Source organism: Kwoniella mangroviensis, chromosome 3 (genome assembly GCF_000507465.2).
Source record: "Kwoniella mangroviensis CBS 8507 chromosome 3, whole genome shotgun sequence".
Taxonomy (NCBI): domain Eukaryota; kingdom Fungi; phylum Basidiomycota; class Tremellomycetes; order Tremellales; family Cryptococcaceae; genus Kwoniella; species Kwoniella mangrovensis.
The window spans coordinates 689,313-713,712 of NC_088829.1; the positions used below are offsets into that span (position 1 = coordinate 689,313).

General features: G+C 44.3%; 7 protein-coding genes across 7 annotated transcripts; 2 read left to right on the forward strand and 5 right to left on the reverse strand.

Annotated features, from left to right (window-relative positions):
• Positions 1 to 297: 297 nt before the first annotated feature.
• On the reverse strand, positions 298 to 1,122 carry I203_108084 (uncharacterized protein; the record flags this gene model as incomplete). Its single annotated transcript, XM_019148263.1, has 4 exons — positions 298 to 589; positions 662 to 806; positions 883 to 951; positions 1,011 to 1,122. The coding sequence occupies 4 exons, from the start codon at positions 1,120 to 1,122 to the stop codon at positions 298 to 300; spliced, it is 618 nt and encodes a 205-aa protein (XP_019002496.1).
• An 824-nt stretch (positions 1,123 to 1,946) lies between these two features.
• I203_108085 (uncharacterized protein) lies at positions 1,947 to 5,622 on the forward strand (the record flags this gene model as incomplete). The annotated part of the gene is made up of 9 exons (XM_019148264.1): positions 1,947 to 2,211; positions 2,282 to 2,368; positions 2,427 to 2,449; positions 2,504 to 2,659; positions 2,720 to 2,791; positions 2,853 to 3,138; positions 3,193 to 3,313; positions 3,382 to 4,144; positions 4,210 to 5,622. The coding sequence occupies 9 exons, from the start codon at positions 1,947 to 1,949 to the stop codon at positions 5,620 to 5,622; spliced, it is 3,186 nt and encodes a 1,061-aa protein (XP_019002497.1).
• A 486-nt stretch (positions 5,623 to 6,108) lies between these two features.
• Positions 6,109 to 9,835, reverse strand: I203_108086 (uncharacterized protein; the record flags this gene model as incomplete). The annotated part of the gene is made up of 4 exons (XM_019148265.1): positions 6,109 to 8,154; positions 8,218 to 9,056; positions 9,126 to 9,721; positions 9,789 to 9,835. 4 exons carry the CDS (start codon positions 9,833 to 9,835, stop codon positions 6,109 to 6,111), a joined length of 3,528 nt encoding a protein of 1,175 aa, XP_019002498.1.
• A 1,915-nt stretch (positions 9,836 to 11,750) lies between these two features.
• Positions 11,751 to 13,985, reverse strand: I203_108087 (uncharacterized protein; the record flags this gene model as incomplete). The annotated part of the gene is made up of 16 exons (XM_019148266.1): positions 11,751 to 11,803; positions 11,872 to 11,938; positions 12,006 to 12,194; positions 12,254 to 12,329; positions 12,387 to 12,397; positions 12,463 to 12,524; positions 12,590 to 12,698; positions 12,805 to 12,835; positions 12,892 to 12,974; positions 13,042 to 13,110; positions 13,165 to 13,189; positions 13,289 to 13,299; positions 13,372 to 13,403; positions 13,473 to 13,517; positions 13,585 to 13,672; positions 13,770 to 13,985. 16 exons carry the CDS (start codon positions 13,983 to 13,985, stop codon positions 11,751 to 11,753), a joined length of 1,167 nt encoding a protein of 388 aa, XP_019002499.1.
• A 744-nt stretch (positions 13,986 to 14,729) lies between these two features.
• On the forward strand, positions 14,730 to 18,498 carry I203_108088 (uncharacterized protein; the record flags this gene model as incomplete). The annotated part of the gene is made up of 8 exons (XM_019148267.1): positions 14,730 to 15,190; positions 15,265 to 15,816; positions 15,875 to 16,851; positions 16,920 to 17,069; positions 17,121 to 17,322; positions 17,386 to 17,886; positions 17,952 to 18,219; positions 18,313 to 18,498. 8 exons carry the CDS (start codon positions 14,730 to 14,732, stop codon positions 18,496 to 18,498), a joined length of 3,297 nt encoding a protein of 1,098 aa, XP_019002500.1.
• A 525-nt stretch (positions 18,499 to 19,023) lies between these two features.
• On the reverse strand, positions 19,024 to 20,707 carry I203_108089 (uncharacterized protein; the record flags this gene model as incomplete). The annotated part of the gene is made up of 2 exons (XM_019148268.2): positions 19,024 to 19,083; positions 19,151 to 20,707. The coding sequence occupies 2 exons, from the start codon at positions 20,705 to 20,707 to the stop codon at positions 19,024 to 19,026; spliced, it is 1,617 nt and encodes a 538-aa protein (XP_019002501.2).
• Positions 20,708 to 21,688: 981 nt separating this feature from the next.
• I203_108090 (uncharacterized protein) lies at positions 21,689 to 23,619 on the reverse strand (the record flags this gene model as incomplete). Its single annotated transcript, XM_019148269.1, has 7 exons — positions 21,689 to 21,740; positions 21,801 to 21,932; positions 21,988 to 22,082; positions 22,133 to 22,269; positions 22,334 to 22,516; positions 22,574 to 22,766; positions 22,825 to 23,619. The coding sequence occupies 7 exons, from the start codon at positions 23,617 to 23,619 to the stop codon at positions 21,689 to 21,691; spliced, it is 1,587 nt and encodes a 528-aa protein (XP_019002502.1).
• Positions 23,620 to 24,400: the final 781 nt, after the last annotated feature.

The following is a 24,400-nucleotide window of genomic DNA, read 5'->3' on the forward strand; positions in this document are numbered from 1 at the left end:
GTAGTTTCCTGCTATATCGTTACTGATTCATGACAGAACGAAGGTTTATGAATTTGATGAAGATTGTCATGTTGAATCTGATGCCTTGATCAACGAGGGAGGATCTTTATTTTATCTGTTCGACCATCCGTGATCCGCCATCGGTCGCGTCTTTCTCATCTCGTCGATTTTTATTGTAGCGCTCTTTCGGTTGAGGTCAATATAGAATTGTAGAATCGGCAGTAATGGCCTGTCCGTGAGAACACTGGATGTCCCCTACTGTTCTTGTTATGTTCATTTGATCGGTTTTCTTCATCTTCACTGATCTTCCAGGACCTTCCCTTTAGATTCCATGAATTGCCTCAAAGCTAATTCCATCGCACCTGCTTTCTTCTCCATTTTCTGCTGTTGTTTTCCCTTCTTCTGTTGTTCTCTATCTTGACTTTCATCGCCATCGTCTTCTTCCTCTGCATGATCATTGACAAGCTCCACTGGATCATCCAGATGATTATCGTTCGTTGAGGTCGATGGGATTTTAGACCATTCTTGAATATTCAATAGACATTCCGATGGGGTGAACCATGCTCGTTTCCGTTCATGTGATTCTGGCCTACCGGATGTATCATTGTGGTCAGCCTCCTTTAGCTGCTTTGCGTCGGTGGACGGATAGGATGAGGCTTACCACTGTTCTATACATTCCACTACATCCTCGTTGACCTCCAGCACATGAACATGCCATACCGAGCCCATTTTCTTCTTTGATGGTAGAGCGAGCATCATGAGTCTCTGGAGATCTTCAGGCGCAGGTAAAGACGGTGGTGTGCCAGCTACAAGTGGTAATGTTATAAGCTGATTCATACCTCATGACAGATCTATCCATCATTCGATGGACGTTTGGCTCACCTTCCTCCCATGATTCTCTCACTGCAGCTTGACCAGACGATTCTCCTTCTTCCAAGCCTCCTTTTGGAACTACAGTGCAAGGGTCAGAGCTGAAGATGAGATACTGTAAGGATTGTTGTCTAACTTACATATCCATAAATCCGGATGAGCCCTGCTAGTAACCATCAGCAACCTACCTGTCAATGGCGAACAGACCAGCGACACGGCCACATGCCTCGGTTCCGTCTTGTCTTTCGTCATGATGATGCTCAGCAGAGGCTATCTATGATCATACTCTGGAAAATGGTGAGATGTCGATTTTAACACTGCGTTGATTGATGAACGTGCCAAATATTTTGGTTCATCTGTTTAATCCATTGCCGGTTGAGCTATGATCGTCATTCAACCGGTGTCGCTCATCGATTTCCCAATCAGGTAATTCTGTCGACTACGCTTGAGATGAAACCACGATTAACCGGAATATCTCATCTCAAAGAACAAGAACAAGAACAACTCTAATTTACTCAATAGCGATATCAAACGAATAACTTGCATGGCTGGAATCATTGCTCTATCCCATAGCTCTCAGTACTTTTAGTTACGCATCTGTGTCAGCTACCGGAATCGGTCTTCAATCAATTTTCAATATCCGGAGTACTCCCTTACGACTATTACCTGCAGAAACAAGAAGAGAAAGGAAGTCTCGTCAATTCATCTTGTATAGCTTTCGCCCCCAGTAGATCTACGAGGCGCCTTCTCGACCGTACGGAAGACGCGACTGATACGATTTGAATCATCAAGGGGAAAGAAAAGACAAGAAATCAAGAAACATCACGCCCATATAATTTAGCACCACACGTCCGAGAGAGAAACAGTTCTGTTTGTTCGAGCTGGAAGAGGATGGTAATCTCACCTGAGATAGAAGGTTGATCTGTATTGGAAACGATTGGCCAGCCTCACTCGAACTTGGTCGCACGTCACCAGCTTGCGGGTAGTCGCTTTCGAGTGAGTGATTCTATTCGATTCGTTCCACTTACGGCCATGTCCAAAGTTTAACGTAACTTTGTCTGTCAGGTCTAGTCACCATGATAGATCATATCCTTGGACGTCCTTCTCCTGCCCTGCGCCGAACGCAGATATTCCTCGTACTGTTCTTCTGGATATGGCGACTGTACAAAGGGGATGGTGCTCCCCGTTCGAGCCTAACGAGATCTGCAATAAGTCCCTCACCGAGTCAGAGAGCACAGCTACGTGGGCCTCAAAATCAGAGAGCTTGGATAGCTAGGTTATGGGTGAAGATCGTGGGTAGGAGGATGGTCAGGTGGATAGGTAATATGAACGAAAAACTAAGTGAGTCTGGAGGGTATACACATAAAGCGCAAACGGGTTATATCATGCTAACTTACTAATGTCTGGGTAGAACATTTTACACCTTATCAATTGATATTGGGTACTTTGACCTTAGTGTATGCTTTAAGACATCTTGATGATTTACTAGGACTTGGAGGTGAGATCATTGTATGCTGAATACATACAATTACAGCTGATCTTGATTATTCCGCTAGCACCTGAACCTCTGGCACGCTTGGTAAAGCACTTCCTCCCCCCTAAATGAAGGTTGATTGCTGATACCATCTAACAGTACACACGGTCTTACTATCGTGCGACATATGTGAATACCGCTTTCGATGCCGGATTTGCATCAGCCATGTTAATACGGCCAAAATGGCTCAAAGATATATTCAGCATGTTGTTCACGGGGTATTACCTTGTGTGGGCTACGGAAGGTGACGAAGTGGTATGTACTCTTGGTGTGTACAATCTGGCTTCATAGGCTGACCTGATTTGGTGATCATAGCTTCGAAGATTTAGAGCCGTCTGCTCCGTCGAGATGCTCAGAGTGACTTGGGAAAAGACCAAAAACCCTTATGTGAGCTTAAAGATGTCTAACATATAACATGAACAATCGGCTGATGCTATCTGATCTTTAGGTACGACTATTGACGACTTTCCACCGACCTCGTCTACCCATCATCCGACATCTGACTATTCCTCGACCACCCACTTCTTCTCGCTCAAACCTACCCTCAGTAAAAGCGATGTTGTTCTTCAACGGTACAGATGCCGAATTAGCCGCTGCGCAGGAGTTGGTGGTCGATTACCCCGGAGGAGGTTTTGTAGCTATGGGACCGGATTGTCATGAAGAGAGATTAAGGACCTGGGCGAAAAGGACCGGTAAACCTGTGCTGAGTGTCGATTATGGTAAAGCACCTGAATGTGAGTTGTGAGGTCACTGGCTTGTGTTAATCCAGCTGATGATTGATTCTTTAGATCCATACCCATGGGCAATCGAGGAGGGTTTTGACGCGTATCGGACTCTCATGGAGACTCAAGGTCGATGTATAGGCATTGAAAGTGGTAAATTGGGCGTCGTTCTGACTGGTGATTCAGCGTGAGTTAGCCCGACTAACGTGGAGCAGCGGATCATAAAGTTGACATGAATGTTATACATTATCGCAGCGGTGGAAACATCTGTGCTACGATCATGCTACGTATCTTGGAGCACCCGACTGGTATTCCCAAACCAGTATCAATGATCCTCGCCTACCCAGCCTTAGACTTCAACTTCACTTCTTGGATGTCGCCTACCAATTTACGTGTACTACGCACTGAACAATCTGAGACCCAAATTCCTGGACTAGTTCATGGTAAAGATCATATGAGGCATAAGTCACCATTAAGCGTTGTGAACGATATAGATAGTGGAAGGCGTAGATCAGGTAGACAAAGGCAGAAGAGCTGGGCGCAAACCATATCAGGGAAATTACCCAATCTTATGAGTCCAGCGGATGAAAAGAAACCTAACGGAGGAACCAAAAGTACCCCGGCTACACCTTCTACGAGAATCAAAGATCTACCTAGAAGTATGTCGGCCAAAGTGGTCGGATGGCTTGCCGGTGAAAATGGTGATAGCGGCAACGCATCGGAAGAAGAGGAGGAGGAGGAAGCGGATGATGATCAAGATACGGTCAAACCGGATTATCGACCTGAAGCTGAAAGATCACTAGCGGATAGAGTGAAGACCCCCGCGGATGAGAAGAAGTTTATTTTCAGTCCTGTTGAATCACCTAAACCGGTTGAAACTCCAGATCTAATACAGGAAGATAAAGATAATGTGGATCAAATCGTTGCGAAAAAGAGAAAGAAGCTGCCTATCGGTACCAGACTGACCATGACTAGTCGGGTAGGATATTTCCAGGATCGAATCATATCTCCAAGTATGGTAAGTCACGAGTTTACCGTGCAAATGAATATGCAATACAAATCGTCTGACATCATTTTATTTAGATGCGAGCCATGGCAATTCTTTACGTTGGGCCGAGACGAAATCCAGACTTTGAGACGAATTATTACATCTCCCCTATCTTATCGCCACCTCATCTTCTTGCTCATTTCCCTCCGGTCTACCTGATCTGTGGAGAGCGCGACCCCTTTGTCGACGACACGATCATCTTCGCCGGTAAGATCAGGGAGGCGAAGAAAGTTAGACGATCTCAGGCAGAGTACACTGCTCGTGGTAGGTCTGCTAAACACGGCGAATACCTGCAAATGTCGACTGGGAAATCCAAAACCCCGATTGATGATCTACCTGATCCCATACTGAGGGAGTCGGACGATAATTGGGTACAACTACGGATTATCGAAGGATGGGGACATGGTTTCATGCAGATGTCTTCGCTGATGAGAGAGGTGGATCCTGTCCTGATTGAAATGGCAGATTGGATCGATGAATCCTTCATTAGACATTCAGAGAAACGGAGAGATATGGAAGAGGTGGCGGCTGCTCATCAAGCAGCCCAGCAGTCCCTGCAAGCTGAAGAAAGGGTTATACTGGTTCCTGAAGATCACCTCATGCCACCTAATTCGATGCACGTGAAACCATCGAGGAATTATAAAAAATCACCATCATCCACCCCATTAGGAAATGCAGATCTAGGTTCATCGTATCTGGGAAGAAGACGCAGTGATGCACAAGAAGATGGGGAGAGTGATAATGATGTTCCTGAAGATAATCTGGTCACGTTCACACCGAAAGCTAAAGATAAACCAATTAAGAGAAGATTACCACCACCATCAAAATTCCATCCTGTACCTCGACGACCATCCAAAGAGAGATTGGATTTACACCGATCGAATTCAATGCCGAAATTCGACACGGACGAAACTGGTTCATCGGGAGAAGCTATGTTAGTGAAAACTCCACCTTTACAATTGAGGAATCTACCATATAATAGTGGACAGGATGAAGGCAAAAAAGGTTCCGGCGCTTTTGCTTTCTTCGGTGGTGGCGGCGATAGAGGCAGTACACGATCAAATTCCAATAGGATCCCCAATCCACCACCTCATAATCTATTCGGTCTACCACTCAGATCTGAATCCTTGGATAGAGAAAGGAGACTTTCGGGTGGATCGATGGTTTCTGCACCTGCTACCACGGGTTCTGGAACACCTCTAACCTCTTCGTCAGTGGCTCAGCAGGACAAACCTAAAAATTCATTAGTGGCTGCTGCTGTTGCTGGAGCGCGAGCTGCCTCACCCGCTTTGGCCGCAGCAGGGTTCGTTCCGCAGAAAGTGGGTGATGTGAGTGAGGCGGAACTGATGAGAAGGAGAAGGATGGAAGCTGTTTATGGGATTGGGGGTGTCACGCAGGAACAGGGACATGATGGGTCCGAAGGGGAGGAGGAAGAGGAGATGGGGTGATTGTAGGAAGAGAGTACAGAGTGTAGTAGGATGGAGGATTTTTGTACTGTAAAAGCATGTTGCAGGAATGGTCATGCGAGATGTACTGTACTGTACATTTCAAAGGTTGTATTGTAACGCAGACACAACGTTTGGCGTGGTTCCATTTTGTACTTTTCTTTCCAAACTATTTGATTACCATCACATCACATTGTTGGTGAATTAGTGAGCTATGCATTATGTTTGGATATTAACTTTTCGGTTCTTACCACCATTTTAATTATATATACATTCACAATAGGTAAGAAAACTCGTTTACAATTACCAACTTGAATATCTATTTTATCGCCGGTCCGATGATGTTAGATGAACATGAATGTTCAATTAAAAAGCAAATAGTCCATAAAAATCAATCCAAAAAGATCATGATCAACAAATCTGAAATTGCAAACCCACAAATTGAAGCAGAGTGCCTTTTCTCCAAAGTCGAGTGGCGTAACAAACACCTCATAGAGCTCGTCCACCAACTTCATCAATATTTCCGTCTTCATCTTCCCACCTCACGCTCTTAACACTTTTCACCGACTTCCTACTTGCCCTATCACCTTTACTATATACGCTATTCCCACTTTTCTGGGAATACATATACGTATAATCTGGTCCTGAACCTGGTGGTGGTCCCGCAGATCTAGGAGGTAATAGTATCGAAGTTGGATTGGCTACCTGGTTTTGCTGGGATTGTTGTGTATTATCCCATAGTGGTTTTTCATACCATGCTTTAGTAATTCTGTCTCCCTCTTCGACCGATTTGGGCGCTAGTATACTAGGTATAGGGGATGTATAACTTTTTTGGACATGTGTTTGACCATGTGATGGTAGAGGTAGAGGTAATGATGAGTGGTCAATACCATGAGGGGAAGAAGGAGGTAAACTGGAGTGTTTTAACATTGATCCACCGTAACTAATTCGCTTAGGTGAAGGAACTGTATATGGTATATCGCCAGGTCCAGGTGCAGAAGTAGGTGCGTATATGGGAATGGGTGAATTCCAATTCGAACTTGGATAAATCATCGTTGGTGGCAATGGTGAATAAGATGATGTAGATTTCAATATTCCCATCGGTCCAGTGCTGGTCAATGAAGATTGTCCATTACTTGTTCTCCTCTCACCTTGAACGTGACCTGAAGTTTCAGGTTTTCCGTTGCTATTACTGCCACTACCACGCTGTGAATTTGCGTTTGAACCCGTATCGACGTATGCTGAATATTCCCATATACCCGACGAATGTTGAGTAGATCTTGTTATTCTCCTGAGATCTTTCATATGTTTATCCGTGTCAATACCATTTTCAGGTAAGGGTGGCAGCACGCCAAACGAACCTCTCGAACCATTTGATCCGGCTGATAAAGGACTGAACAAAGCTCTTGGAAAAGGTCCCATCCCAATGGGTGGTGGTGAAGGTACATTTCCTCTATTTCCGGAATTATGACTTATGGACGATCTAGGTGGAATCATGAAGTTTGATGTGTTAGAATCACTAAAATTCGATTTCATCGTTCCACTCCTATGTAAATTGTTGGATCCATGACCGTGTGACATTGAGGTTCGTGAATAAATTGAATTTCCATCTTCTGAAGGCTCCATAGCACCATGGATCATCATTCCATTTGCACTTAGTACAGAAGTTCGTGGAGGTGCATAGGATGATCCCCAGGTCAGGTGTCGTAATTGTACATGTGTAGTTTTGTTATATTCCATGTCCATGTCCATACCTGAACTAAATGCAGTTCCGATCCCATGATTCTGATGAGAATTCCCAGGGACAATAGTTGGATAAGGACTATCGGAATTCATCGAACCGTGTCTAGACGATGATCCAGTTGCGGATGGTGGAGGAGGTTGCATAAAATTGACTTTGACTGGATGAGGATGCTCAGATTCAGAATGTCTTTCATCCCATGCTTCTCCAACCACGACCGGGATGGGCTTTTCATTTGGATGTTTGTCTGCCCAAGCTGGGGTACCTCTTGCTTGAGATTGTCTAACATATTTCAAGTTGTTAGATAGGATAGAAGACCTCTTGAAAGATTGCCTGATCGAACGAAATTTGGAAAGAATAGGTAAGAGTTTGGAGGATTCAAATATACCGTTATTTGTGCCACTCGCAAGTTCGGAATCGATCGGTTGAGGCGACGAGATGTTTCTTGATTTGACAGTAAACGATTGACGTGGTTTGAATCCTGGTATATTCCTCAGCCTCTCCGATATACCTTCTGTGGAAGGCAACGGGATAGCTTTGAATGGGTAAGCGATTTTGTCCCATAAATTATTATCTTCATTTCGTCGAGCTTCTTCATTGGGGTCTCCAGATACTAATTTGAGAGGTTTCATAAGTGGAGATGAGTCCCGACGGAGATTTTTCAATGGACGAGCAAGAAGGGCACCGAGACCTTCGGATCGAGATGCGAATGACGGCGCGGAGAATCGACTGATTGGCTGGATGGACGGTCGAGCGGATGGTTCGGTCGAGGGTGCTGTTGTCGAACGACGTTTCTGAATTGAGTTCATTAGTATATCAGTCGCCTTGTAGGCATCGTAGTGCGATTGGCCACTTACCTCATTCTCACTCCCGTCATTGTGATTCAATATCTTCTCGCCATAGAACCAACTAGCCCTCAAAGAAGCAGTTCTCTCGGCTCTCTGTCTCTTCTTCCAGAACCTTACAAAGAACAAAATCGCGGCTATGAGAGCTATCAAAGCGAATATTCCGCCTATAGCAGCACCAGCCGCTGTACCCTTGTTAGAACCTGAAGATTCTCCCTCAGCTTCTTCACCGCCTGTGGAAGATGTGGACGAATGGTGGTTCAAGGTAGGTTTAGAGTTTTGAGATGCCAGTGTATTAGTCACCAATCTCGAGGACGAAGAAGGAGAGGCTTGAATACCCGCCACTCCCGGTATAACAGCTTTGGTAGATGACATAATCTCTGCTTCTGCTTCAGTTGATGTAGGAGCCTCTTCATCTGGAGTAATGGGTGTGTCTGACGACAAAGGGAATTCTGTGTTTGCGGAGTCAATTTCTGTAGGTTGTGCAGTAGGTATCGCATCGGACGTGATCGGTGCCAATAGATCGGTAGTCGATGCTTGGCCTGATTCAGTTGTCAGTGAAGGTCCAGTAAATACAGCCGATAATAATGGATCGAGCGAGGTTGACGAAGAAGATGAAAGGGTCTCGAGGTCTTGTACGGGCGATGAGGTGTATGCAGGTGTAAACGTGGGTGGTTGTGAGACTGGAATCGAAGAACTCGGCATAATTGACGTACTTGGTTCTTCCAATGATGTCGTCATGGTGCTACCACTTGTCTGCGTTGGGCCTGAAGTACTGACTGGTACAGCTGGTGTGGTGGATGACGAAGCCAGAGAATCTGAGGTGGTGGACACTGGCTCAGTGGAGGAAGCTACCGTATAAAGCGTCTAAGTCAGTGAAATGCTGCAGAGATGTAGTATAGGGTGGATGACAAATTCACCTGTAGTAGTCGTACCATCACATCCACCCATGACAGTTTCTACCGGTACCTCTACCAGACTAGTCGATTCCGTTGTGCTGAAAATCAAAGACCACGATGTGGTAGGTGTAGCAGCTATCGTAGAGGTAGAAGTGATAGTCTGACAATTGTCCTGTCTTTTTTCCATCATCTGTACATGCACTCTTCTCCCTTTTATTCCCCGCTGATGAGAGTTCAGGAGTAGCGATTGGCTCTCGTCGGAGGATAACGTCTGCCCATCAAGTACTGCTAGAGTAGTCTCCTCTTGCAATTGACCTACTGGCGAGGTTGGCGAGTCTACAGCGGTGGTAGTCAAAGTTCCGCCATCGGCGGTAGTCATTGATGTCATACCGAAACTTATCACATCGTCACTACTAGTACTACTATCACTAAAGGTGGTACTGGTGCTGATACTCAGCGAATCGGTGCTGGAGGGCGATACAGCAGAGGTGGTAGAGTCGGTAGGTTGTGAAGCTGATGGAGGGGTGGAACAAGAAGTGACTACCCATGTTGATTTACTGCCTGAAGGGGTGACTAGCACAGCGGAAGAGGATGTGATGGTACTAGGTATGAGAGAGCTACGTGGGTGATGGGAATGTACAGACTCAGTCAAGGTCCAGCAACAATCGCATCAAACGGACTCACGTAGAGGTTGAGAATATGGTAGAGATTGGAGTCGGGGTACAATCCATTTTGATGATGGGACAGTAGCTTTGAAAGTGGTGGTACTAAAGATAAAGAAGACCTCTGGTCTAGGTTATTCTCTTCCAGAGAAGATTATAATCTCGTCAAATTGTTTAGTCTTTTGTTTTATCTCGATAAGGACTTGATTCTTCTTCCTCGGTATGTTGCGAGTCCACGGATGCGAGTGACGTTCAGGATTTTTTGACAATGCGGGTGATTGAGTTGTGATCAGTGTATGGAAGGGGAAGTCGACATCAGTGTAGTAGGTTACAACGACAATGATGGGATGAAGGACGATGAGATGAGAGCCTGAATCAGGATGTATGGCGATTGGACCAAGATATCGAAAATGATGATTTCGAGGTGAGTAGGTGGGTAAGTATCTCCAACTCACACACTCACATACTCAAACCTCCAGAAACGACATCATCAAAGCTTTCTTTGTTCTCCTCATTCCAGCAATAACAACTATAAAACTGGTTGTACCCCTTTCAATCTCATTGTCCTTTCCCTCCGATCAGAGAAATAGAAATAGAAATCGAAAGTATTATTCTCACATCCTATCCGAGGGGAGGTCATCATGTACGTGAAATGGTCGGACAAAGGGATGTGACTGTGTGCGTGAGACAAAAAGGTAGAGAGAGGGGTTTCGTGTTTTTTGAGAGAGGGAAGGGAGGGGAGGATCCTTTTGATTTCGCACTGCGATTGTATGATGTTCTCATGGTGTACTCTGAATTCCCAAGCCGAGTGGACGACCAGATGGTGATTCATTGTCGTATATCTCATATACCTTGAAGCAAGTTGGTGATTACTTTATGGACGAGCATCGATCGATTTGTGCTAGACTGGGATTGTTGTGCTAATCGTTGTCAGGGCACAGACCACGTGACCTGTCGCCCACACAAGTGATAGGAGAAAAAGAGCTTTAGATTTGATGATGTATTTCGGGAATCACTCATACTTCGTTTGGTGACATGTTGAGAACAGGAAACACTGGGACAGAAATGAGGCAGTGATTCTCCTTCATCGTTCTGATGTCCGAACTACTGAACAGAATATGAGGTTCTAACACCGAATTGAACGGTGACTCGCTGGTATCTCCTAATTCCTAACGAGATAAAATCTACTCATCCCGTAAGTTCAACTCTACCCGGTGACCGTTCTGGGAGCTCCAAGCTAAGTATACTAATCACAGTAGAATCATGCAGATTGTATGAAATGCCCAATCCAACAACCAAGCTCATCTCCTTCTTCTCAATCATCATCCCCCTCGTAATCTTCGCATCGACCATCTTCAACGGCTCAAATATTCAACCGATTATCCATCACTATCGCCAGAACATTATCACCCAGACTCTCTATAATAACACATGGCCTTCGGTTGTAGACACCTGCGCTGTCGTATTGATAACATCATTCGGATTGGCGGTCTTGTCGGAAGCTGGATTGGTGATAGCGCGAAAGTACAGAATGATGAGGTAGATGTAGGTATATCATCCTTTGAGAGCCTCAGTGTTTAGATTACGTTGGTTCATGTTAGGGCTACCATCAATGATGACAGGAAATTTTGATCATCGCGTCGGAATTGATTGTTAGACTATAGATGATATAATGTTCTCACATCGCATGATAGTACTGTATAATAAGATAAGATAAAATGCAGATAATTTCCAAAAGATCGTATATACGAGTGTTTATCTAGATGTGAGTATGCAGTCTATATATTTCTACGTTACAATTGTTCTTTTGTGGTATTGTTACTGCCATTCTACCCGTGTCGAATGTATCTATATCTTCATTGTCCAGAAATATCCACCTTTGATATTTCAGATCATATATTGGTCATGTAAGATATCTCGTAGCTGGCTGTGCTGAAAACTCTTTCGAATGTCCTTCTTTTCCACAATCTGTCACCCGGTTGAATCACTTGCTGGCTGTTTTGTAAGCTACCATACCACCCAAAGCGAGTGAATAGCCTGGTTCGTAACAAACGCAAATCAGCTTGTCATAGTCGACTGATAAAGATGAGCAAGCAGATACTCACCGAAAATCTGAATGGACGTAATTGAACTTCCAAAGAAAATCACACTACTACTTATCAACAGGATATCCTGATCATGCGTATCCCCATCAGCCTCACATTTTGATCATTAGATACGAGAGAGGCGAGCGGCATACCTTGAAGACTCCTGCTAAAGTCAAGACCAACCCTCCGGCCGCGCCGATCAAGAACACCGCAGCGACGTTCAAACCGAACGCCACGGCCGCATTGGAAATCATGATCAACGGACCTATTCGCATATATTCTTGGAAAGGCGCCAACCCCTCGGTGAAGGGGAGGAAACAGGCGTTGATTATCGCGCATACCTGGTACGATCAAGAAAGTTAACTTAGCCCTTATCTTTTGGTCGGACGGGTTGACATACAGGAGCATAATAATGTAATGAACATAATGGATCCATCTTCAAGCCCTGCAAGAGTATCTGAATCATGACCAGTCGTCTGAAATAGGATTATTGAATCAGTAAAACGTTGTGCCTCCTATTCCTTCGAACTCACGAAGATTCGAACTATGTGAACATCATATCAGCACATCTCTCACGACTGTTCGAAGCATATAAATATTTGCACTCACAGCTACAGCGCTGACCTGACACAGGAAACCAAACATCTCAAAATGCAATTCTCCATATGCAGCTGGGGTATAGAAATTCCAGTCAGCTACAATTGTCTGAATTTGGATCAGTCCTCGGATAACTGACCTAAGGCGCAACCTGTCGAGATAAGCAGGACGATCATGACCAATCGAGAAGTGAGGACTTGTAACTTGAAAATCGCTGAGATGAGTAAGATGGCTACAGGTGTGAATGCCTTTAGATAATGACGAATCAGCTTATAGTTTCCTCTCGATGGGCTTAGACATCTCCAATCCTAGTATATCTGACCGGATATGTTGTTACAGTCTGACAAAACATACCTTGAGCATTTGGATGAACGAAACGCTCAGCCTGGTATCTAAAGATCAGCTACCACTCGCAATTTCGAAAAGCAGCTGACAACTCACGTGAGATAAGCTGTATTACTCAATATCAACGATCCCGAGAAAAGCACTCCTATGGGCAAGATTGATTTGAGGTATAATTCTCGCTGTTTCACAAAACACGAATGAATCAGCTTCCCTAAACTCTAAGGTTGTGTGGATACCACCACTCACGGTCATCTCTATTTTATCCAATCCATCCATCAAATTGGTAGTCGCTCGGAGTATACGGGTACCCAATGCCTATCGTACTAGATCATAAGCTTGAATTGCACGATGTAAAAGGAGATTACTCACAGCGCATCCAAGGTGGTATGATGTGCTAAATGGATTGGTGGTCAGTCAAGGTTTCATTCGAAGACGATTGATGTCTTCCTTAAGTCTTGAAGCTACTGGAAAGACATAGGAATGACATGCTCACATAAAGATAGGCTAGTTGATCCCAATACAAAGGTCAGTCAGAAAAACTGTTATCATGCACGTGTATGATTGATCGATACTCACATATGGATAATTGAGATTACTGTAGAGGTATTCTAATGAATCACAGGAGATACATCAGTATTATGAAAGCGATTAGATCGGTAAGTGAGAAGTGGGCCTACTGTTATAAAGGATGACAGCGGAAGACAAAGCGATCCATATCGGTACTACAACGAGTTGAGAGGGATGAGTTGTATATTCATTGGCAGTCGGATGAAGCTCAACTCGGCTCACTGATGAATGCGGGACCCATGGTCTTCTTGTTTGTCTTTTGCTCAGGTAAGTTCGGTGTGATCTCCACTTGTTGTTTGACATTCTCATACTTCATTCAAATCAACCATAACCATAACATCAGCTTGGCCATTTCATCTCCTATGTACGACTAGTACTGGTAGGAGAATTGGTTGAGATGGACTTACCAAACCGTGGTGCTTTTCCACATCATTACCATTCCCACTAGCACCACCAAAATAATCATCTCGTCCTTTATCGCTCCTCGATCCACCTGATCCCGTACGTCTCATAGGTTCTGAACCATGAGGTGAGTACACACCTGGACTGGACACTGGTGATCTCCTCGGTGACCCCCCCGCGTTGTGAGAAGGTAATAATGGACTTGCTTTTTTACCTGACATTTCGGTTGACTGATGTGTCAGCTCTTTTGTCAGGCTGGTGATGGTGATGGTGATAGAGGAGGGTGGGAGAAGGGTGATCTATGATGGCAGTAGTGATTTGTTATTTGATGGTTTGGTGGATTCCTTTATTTCATGTGCATGAATCTACTAACGCGTGTAGGTTGAACCGAATAAATAGATGTAAGAATGGGTAAATTAAGAAATTACGTTTGACGGAACAGGGAAATATGGCTATTATCTGTTTCCCTTGAACTCTACTCGTATATTCTGTAGAGTATCTGCACGAAAAGCGGAGTACGCCGCCACACCTCCTTGTCAGGCTCAGAAAAGCCTGGAGTGCGATGGTGTAATGGTGCATGGTGATGCCATGTAACCCTACTCGTATACCCTGCGCTTTTGGCTTTTGTTCCTTTTCAACAGATTTCAATCCCATCTTTAACTTTCTTTCTCTCATACCCACAAATCATCATCATCATCATCACTGCTATTCAACTCAGTCACCTTTGTAGGAGCTCAAAAAAGACGCCAAATCGCATTCACGACTACTTCCATATCAACTCCTCCAATCAAACAGCAAAAAAGTCATTCTGTACAACAATAAGAAGTACCCGAAGAACCACACACCACATTCCATCACTTTCGCAAGGAGTGGATGGATCAAATGGTCACTCCACCGCTCTTGCACTCAACTTCTTTCGGTACACGTTAATCTCTCACCGGCCAATGGATTTGGATAATTGAAAAATGATATCTACTGCTTTGGTGACTTCACACCTGTTGGCATTACTATTACCGCTCATACTACTATCTCCCATCAACACGCACGCCGCTCCTGAACCAGCGGCATTGGTAGCCCTACCACAGCACACCACCACTACCGCCAACCACAAGAAATATGCACCACCTCAGCCAGAGTTAGATCATGATGTATTACCGTTCGTGATCATATCTACGATTGATGGTGGTTTGCATGCTGTAGAGAGGGATACGGGGAGGATCAAGTGGTCCATCAAAGACGGTGTAAAACCCCTGGTAGGAGGTGGGATAAGAGGTAAAGGGAATGATGAGGAGTATATTGTCGAACCCCTCAGTGGGAGCTTGTATGTCTTCGAAGATGAGAATGGCGAAGGTATGACTAGTTCAACAGAGACAAAGGAAGGTCAGACTCCAAAAATTAGGAAACTACCCCTTTCAGTGGAGCAACTGTGAGTTTCGCCTATCTTGTGTGATGCGTTGGAAAGATGGGTTGATGTGATATTGATGATTGCTTATCGGTCAGTATCGAGCTATCACCGTTCACTTTCCCCCATTCGCCCAGTCGGATCTTCACAGGTTCAAAGCATACTTCGCTTCTGACATTGGACTTGCGTACGGGTCAGCAACTGGACTGCTTTAATTCCTTCGGCACGAATCAGTCACATTGTGTATGTGAGAATGAAGAGCTGTTGGATGACTTGGAAGGTAAAAGCAGATCAAATAGGGATTTATTATTCGTCGGAAGAACGGATTACAAATTGACTATTCATTCACCTCCAATTGCTTCGTCTTATGGCGGTCTTTCACCTTCGACCTCAACTTCGACGATCTATCAAAATGCTGCGGAAGCTAAGAGGAATGCAGGAGCTCAGGAAATCACCTACTCGACGTATACCCCAAATAGTTATGATAGACCTTTGGCGGATTATTGGGTGAAAAACGGTTTGGCAGAGCAAGGTTGGGGTGATGAAGGAGGTGAGAAGAGGACACGAGTAGAGTTGGCTTACGATGGTGATGCGGTTGGAGTAGAGAATGGCAACGGTGTGAAATGGGTCACAAGATTGAACAGTATCGGGTGAGTGACAGCGTATATCTATAGCTCACTGAATGTGCTGATGTTTGCACAACCTCAGAATCGCCGTATATGACGTCTTGCTACCACTCGATTCGCCATCAGCCAACCCTATACTCGTACCTCAACCACCACCTCATTTGCCCACATTGTTCCCACCGACTTCTAGACCATATCAGCATTTTATCGATATCGCCAAGAAACCCCAATCGACATATATCGGTTCAATCCCTCTCCAACTTGCTTTACCTCCCTCCTCGGAGAACGTTTCCGAGCCCTTATCCGATGACAAGCGCAAGCCATTGTTATACGCACTTTCATCATCCGCCTACCCACTCATCAACTTTGCTCCTCCACCTCGTCCTGGTAGTCTTACCAATGGCTCATTCCTTCTCACAGAGGATTTACCGGAGAAAGATCAACTCTTGCCGTACCTCATCGATCCCCCGACAGAGGACAAAGCGTTAGTACTGGCTCAACAGTCTACATTGCCCATGTCGAATATCCGAGAAAGAGAGATACCCCGTCGAGGATGGTTTTGGTGGATATTGAGTACGATAGGAACGTTACTTATCATCTGCGGTATCGCTTTGACTCAATTCGCGAGATCGCCTAGAGTCAAACAGAGCTCTTCACCTGCCGACGAGAAGACTCCCTTACTCATCACACCTTCGTCGGAAGAGTCGACATCTGAGGCCAGAACAGGATCAGCGAAAGTAGAAGAAAAATCTCTCCCTGGTGATATCGCTTCACCGCCGACTCTAGCTCCTCCAGTTGAGAGTGAGGAGGTAGCTACACCCAAGAAAAAGTCGACAAGGAGGAGAGTAAGAGGTAAGAAGAAAAGAAGAGATTCATCTGCAGCGATTCTCGAAGAAGGCGGTGAGGACGATGAAGAAGATAAAGAAGGTTCAGGGTCGGGTGTATCACCGAAAAAGGATGATGAGAAGCCCTTACCTGATTTACCCAGGGAAATGTCTTCTACGGATTTACTAGATCAGGAGGATAAAGAGAGATTATCGATATCTGATACTATAATAGGTGATTTACATGGTCAATTGCGTTCGAGCGTGATTCAACTAACAATTTTTTTTTTCTTTCGATGATAGGTTTTGGATCGCACGGTACGGTCGTGTTGAAGGGTACATGGGGAGGAAGGCCCGTAGCTGTTAAACGATTGTTAAGCGATTTTACTAGACTGGCAAGTCAGGAAGTCAAATTGTTACAAGCAAGTGATGATCATCCTAATGTAATACGATGTGAGCTTAATCTTTAAGGATGGTTACGACCAAGCTGACGTTTCTGTTCAGATTATTGTCAGGAGAAACGAGATAATTTCCTGTACATAGCATTGGATCTATGTCAAGCTTCTCTAGCGGACTTGATTGAGACTCCAGATAAACACCTCGAGCTGGCCTCTTCGTTAGATAGGAAGAAGGCGTTGACGCAGATAACGGCGGGGTTGAAACATCTACATGGGATGAAGATTATACATAGAGATATTAAACCTCAGTAAGTGGCTCCTGAATCGAAGCTGGCCATAGGCAGAGCTGACATTGTTGGTTGTAATTGCAGGAACGTCCTAGTCTCCAGGGCTAAAGATGGAGCTTTGAGGATGTTAGTTTCTGATTTCGGCCTTGCCCGTCGACTAGATCAAGGTCAATCGTCTTTCGCTCCTACAGCTAACAATCTTGCTGGATCCCTTGGATGGAGAGCACCAGAATGTATAAGAGGACAAGTAAAACTCAACGAGGGAGTGACGTTCGATCCAAACTCTACATTCTCTTCGTCGTCTTCATCTACTCATTCGATGTTAGATGAATTGGACGAACCGAGAGATAAAGATAAAGATAAGAATAACAGATTGACGAAAGCTGTTGATCTGTTCGCCCTTGGGTGCTTGTATTTCTGGGTATTGATGTCTGGACAACATCCCTATGGGGAGACATATAACCGAGAGAGTAATATAGTAAAAGGAGATATGGTGAATATAAGTGATTTGGATGTATTGGGAGAAGAAGGTGAAGAAGCGAAAGAATTGATAAGTAGATTGTTAAGTATGGAACCTGGTTCAAGGTGGGTCATGACTCCTCCTTGGGTAGTACATCAGAATGCTAATCAAGTGAATTTCCGGACTGCAGACCGGATACTTCGGAATGCCTCGTTCATCCATTTTTCTGGACGCCAGGTAAACGATTGAGCTTCCTATGTGATGCGTCGGACAGGTTCGAAATTATGGAGAACGATCCACCTGAAGCTACGCTGGTGATGTTAGAGACCAACGGCAGTGAAGTCGTAGGGAAAGATTGGTATTCGAAATTGGATAAGACATTTACGAGTACTTTGGGGAAATATAGGAAATATAAAGGTGCTAGTGTTAGGGATTTGTTAAGAGCTTTGAGGAATAAGGTGAGTGCTTTTTTAACTTTTTAGGTTGTGTCTCGATGAAAAACAGGAGAAAAGTGGGGAGCATTTGTTGATGATACCTTTTGAATCTCACAGAAACACCATTACCAAGATCTTGAACCTTCCGTCAAACGTCATATGGGTTCATTACCCAATGGATTCTTACATTATTTCACCTCACGATACCCTAAATTGTTCTTACATGTCCACGGTGTGGTGAAGGAAAGTATGTTACGGCATGAATCGATGTTTGAAGGGTATTTCCAGGAAGGGAATCAATAATCAATAATCAATCATCAGTAAAATCGATAATTTGGATATGAAACATAGAAGAGTTTAGTGAATATGGACATGGACAAGGACAAGGACATTAGTTGCAAGAAGAAGAGGATGGAAAGAGATCTTATGTGCAAATTTATAATTATACTTTAAAACGATCGTCATCATATCACATATATAAATATATATATTTATCAATTTCGAATTTTGTTGTACTTCTTTGGCTTTGTTGTTTACCTGAACTTGAATTCCAAGATAGATCAGTATTTTGGATCTCTCACCGTGTGATCTGTGAGTCATACGAGTCAACATCTACCTATGCACAATTACATTGACATGATATGGAATGTAAGTTTTACTATGTGTTGCATAAAGCAAGCTCCAGATGCAGGCAAGTATCGAGTACAGCAAGGGAATGTACTATAAAGGTATCTGGTGACAAGGAAGAGGGCAAATCCAATGCAATCCAAACCATCTATGACAGTCCGACAATATTTTATTGCCATCTTCTAGAATCTCATCACGTTCTCAATTTTCCTCGTCATCTTCATCTTCCTCTAGTCCATCAAGATAAACAGGTTGATTCAACTATCCCATCCATATATATATCAGTCATTGAACCTTGGTCAATACGAAGAGTGTCATGTCAACTTACAACCTCGACCAAACCCAACCATTCACCCAAACCTCTTATAAACTCATCACCTCCTTCACCACCACCTCCAGATCTCCACCATGATTTTCTCACTTGGATAGTCCCATCGGAGTCTTTCTCTTTCACATCTGTATCAGGTATCTTCACATCTGGGTTGTTCTTCCCGTTCGTCTCATTCTCATTTCCACTCTTTGTAATTTGCTCATCTCCATTTTGAGGTTGACTTTGACTTTGACTTTGAATATGGTCCAATTCGTCTGACCTGAATCCGATCAGGGGATCATCAGGAGTGTACAGCATGTATCCATCGAATGTCGATATAGGTTTGAGGATCCTCATCGGTCCATCATACTCTCCTTCTTGGTATCCTCCATTATGATCGATTTTCTCGTTTGATGAGTTGTCCATGTTGGATTTATCGATTGTCTTTTGATTTGGTTTTTCAGTTTCAGTCCTGATATCAGTTTTTACATCAGTGTTGAAAGTTGGTGGATCGTCTTCAGTGGAAGGTGAAGGAATTAGATTCTCTTCTTCTTCTTCTTCTTTTTCGTCGATCTTCAGATCCTCATTGGTATTTATATCTTCTTTCAGTTCATTCGAAATTATCGATTGAGATTGCGACTGAGATTGAGATTGAGATTGTGACTCTTGCTCATCTCCATCCTCCTTGACCTCTTCAACCTTCGGTATGATCTGTTCTTCAACCCATTCCATACTTTCCGTAACCTGCGGTAAACCCCTGTTTCCATGAGGATCCGGACTAGGTGATGATCTTCTTCCATTCAGTCGTTTCTTCGGAGTAGGTAAAGGGTATTTCAAAGGTGTTGCCTCCTGAATCACTATATCCGGTACGACCACTTCCCCTTGACCTTGGAATTGACCTTTCTGAGGTGTAGTGTAAGATAATTTAGATCTTTTACTTGGTGTTCTAATCAACCTCTCTTCCTTGATAGTACTCTCTTTGTCATTGTCATTTTCATCATCGTCATCATCATCAGAATCTAATCTATACCTTTTCTTACTTTGCCTCACAGTATTATTACTACCTCTGATCTTAGGTTTCGAAAGAGCTACCTGACCTGTACCCGTACTTGGACCTCTCCTACGTTGTGGATTCTGTCTTGTCGTACGTCTCAAACCAAGATCCATATCCATTCCTTCTTCCTCCGTGACTATATTCACATCCTCTACCTTTGTTTTAACCACATTGCTGCTGTCACTGTGACTTTCACTTGAACTTGCAATATCTAATAATCCACCTTTATCAGGTCTCTTTCCCGTTCCTAAGATCACACCTTTCCATCCCTTTGGTATATCTATATGTTGACCTACGACTGTCCTACCTCGAAAAGAAGCTATCGTACTTGTAGATGTCGAGCCATGAGAGGAGGAAGGTATAGGACGAGGTTTGAAGTAATTCGAGAGATGGGCGTGGTCAGAAGTATAGGGCGACGAGTTGGGACCAAGTGAAAATGGGAGTAGAGCGAGGGAGGGAGACGAGGGAAGTGGAGTAGAGGAAGAAGAAGAGGAGAGGATGAATGTGGTTGATGAAGACATGTTTGGATCGAGTATCGTATCACTTGATGATCGAGGTGCAGTCTATTCCGAGATCAAATTCTCGATATTTCTCAGTGAGCAGAGACGAGAACCAGGACAGTACGAAGAATGGACACTCGTAAGTTAGATCATCAAAATGATTCGAACTACTCATGTCCGAAAGACGAGACGCGTGACAAACACTCACTCACATCAGACGCGTCGGACCAATAACCAGAATATACCAGTAAGTTGTTCCTGCATTCATTCATGAGATAACACATTTTCATATATTCAACGTATAATATACTACTTTGTCACTATATAATCCTTTGGGAAGACTGGGATCTGGAGATTGGAAACAGACCGAATTAAAGTAAAGAGAGAAATCCAACGACCAACAACCAACAACCAAAAAGAGAATCAGAGCAAGGAGAGAAAGTAAACAAGACCTAAGGTAAAAAAATGGAATTTACATTTTACATTTTGGAGTAACCTAATATTAAGACTGTAATGATGATGGGTTCCTTTGTTTTGAGTTGCCTGAAGACGACGTGGGACTGAGATGTGATGATATGTGTCGCTGGGATTGCGAAGGTGCAAAGAGATGAAATGTATTCGGCTTCACCATACGCACGCCCTTGAAGATCGTCCTTGATTTCACATGGCCAAGCCTGGTTCTTCGCGCGAAAGTGTCCAGCCAAGGGTAGGCTCAATATTCCTCCATGATCATTCCCGGGTTTAGACGTGTCATGAGATACTAACCATTTTCGATGGCCATCTAGCCGTGCTGATCGAGAAAGGTAGGACATCCACTTGTTTGTTATGTGAATCATGAATGATACGTGTAGATGCGTTAAATTGTATATGAGTGATTGGCAGTATTATATGAGTTTGCCGAGAGATATATCGTAGATGGTATGAGAGGCATGGTGGAAAGTATAAGTGTTGGTGCGGGCGTGTGGAGCGGAACAAAGGATTCTGAATGGTAGATCGATCGATTTAGTAGCTCTGAGCCATTGGATTGTTAGGTGGACTTTGATGATTTTGCAGACTACATAGCAGATATCATCAGAATCATGTTGGGTATCAATACACTGGATGGGCAACTCACCTTTTCCGCTTGGACTTTGTCATCTCCTTCTTGAGAGCCGCCCCGTCTAGTGGCTTGAGCAATTCGAACGAACATAATAGATCTTCCGATACTGACATGACCGCTCCGAAATTGTCGAATTCACCGCAGTAACTATTAACCAAGTCAATATATAGTGACCAATCAATTGTCAAAACGAAGAGCTCACTTTGGCGCAGAAAATACCGTGACTAGCGTCCTGTCATTATAGAATTCATAACCATCTTCCACTACCATATGTGCTCGGCAGATCAGGTCCATGTCCTGTCCGCATATCAGCTAGTCTCCTACAGCGATAATTTAGCTGCACTCACATGCGTCGCCAAGAAAGCGTTGATGACACTCTTTCCATAACAGAACGATACACCTCTTTCGTTATCCTCCCAGTCCAGTGCCGTATCAGATGGATCGGACCAAACCAGATCATTCAAAAGTCCATAATCAGGCACATCTATTGATGATATCAGTATGAATTCGATCCGTTGATTCGTTTGTACGTTGGTTCCACGACTCACCCGTCGGTCTCTGTATCCTCCTAATATCATCCATACTCTTCAAACTTGGACTTAGACCACCGTGAACACAGAAAATCTTACTTGCAACTATCGAAGCGATCGGTAGTGCGTTGAATACGTCAATGAAAGTCTTCCATGTCTTGATGTTAGTTCTTCGTTTACATTCATCGTAGAAACCGTATACTACCAATGCAAGTCAGTCTGTTGTATTTAGGTGTTACCGAGCCAATGCGAGCTCACCCCTAGTTACATTGGCACATTCGTGATTCCCACGAAGCAAAAAGAAGTTCTCGGGATACTTGATCTTATAACATAACAATAAAAGGATGGTTTCGAGCGATTGTTTCCCTCTGTCCACGTAGTCACCTAAAAAGAGGTAGTTGGCCGAAGGTGGGAATCCACACATCTCAAACATCCGGATCAAGTCGGCGTACTAGGTGTGTGAAACAATTAGCAAAACAAAGTATAGACAAAGTATTTGGTGTGCTTACCTGACCATGGACATCGCCGACGATCTTGACTGGCGGACTGAGTTCGATCAAAGTCGGTTGCGACAAGAACACTTCTCTCGCTGCTGCACATACACTAGCAATCTCGGCATTCTTCAACGGTGGTGATTTCGTGACCTTTCCACTGTACCCAGCTTCCAGCAGACGGTGAATCATATTATCAACGTCCAGTACCTGTACTCCTCCCTGTGAGCTGGACGCTCCTATACTCGATCTACTAATTGTCGCCGATAATGCAGCACCGGGCGATAAGGACGATGCGGAATCCCTCTGCATGTGACCCGGACCGGTCGGCGAGCTGAGTGGTGGAGAGCTAGGTTGACCGGGAGATACGGATAATGCAGATGGTGGAGGAGGCGAATGACCCAATAATGATGATCGAGTTTTGGGTGCTGCTAAGATATTCTGTGTGGTGGGAATATTGGATGGTGATGTGGTAGAGGTGGTGTTGGAAGGGGTAGATCCATCAAATGAGTTTTGAGTATTCAATCCTGGTCTGTTATTAGTGTTATTTGAAGATGCTAAACTTGATATTGATCCATTCTTCTCTTTACCACTTGCACTCGACCCTGTACCCCGCCTTGCACTTATTCTAGATGGTGTACTGAACTGCCCCGATGAGGAGTTATTGGTATTACCAATATCCATGGAAGGTGACGAAGGTGTCTCACCATCGGATATGGTTGTGGTGGCTAACGAATCCGCCAGGTCAGATGCTGATAGTTGCTTTGACGATGTACGTCCTAATTTCTTGGAGGATGATTGTCCTTGGCCCATTGTGTCCGATGACTAAAGCACCGGCGGTGATGATGGTGGTGAATGTAGTGTAAGTGTAATGTCAGTTGGAGCTGTTTGACGTCCGAGCGTCGGGTGTCGGGTGTCGTCGCGTGGGCGAGATAGATTGAGTTGGTTGGTACAATATCGAGGAGGTGTTGACAGGTAGCTTACGGTGGTCGTATCATGAAGGGAAGGGGTGATGTATGCGAGTTCACTACGATGTGGGGATGGATGTGGTGTGAAGTGGTTTGATATGATATGAATGATAGGGAGTGGTCGTGTCAAGTGGTGTGAGATTGACAACTCAGAGAGTAAGCCAGTCACTGGGTCATGGCCGGGTAACACTACTCGCTGACTTGCTCAGGGTAAAACCCACAAAACAATCTAGGCTCACAGGCTACAGCCTAATCACCATTAGAGTTCATTACGACCCACTCCTAATCAGCGATCGCTTGCAACTACAAACGGTGTCGGACTTCGTGATCATGCGCTCAGATCATCGCATCGATGTCCAGACGCAGTCACCCCATATTCATATGCATCTATGCAACATCAACTTGCATCATTCATAGCACCGCATCCTCCCAACTTGGTCACTCGCAGATCAGGTCCATCGATTCTAGAACACCTGGATGACCAAGAACAATTCTCTTCTTCTCCAATACCGCATTATCTCAGGGTAGACGCGTAAACCTTGACATCTGTTAGGACCGGTGGATGAACCAGCTATTACGTTGACAGGATTAAAATCGGGCGAACTATCTACCTACCTACCACATCA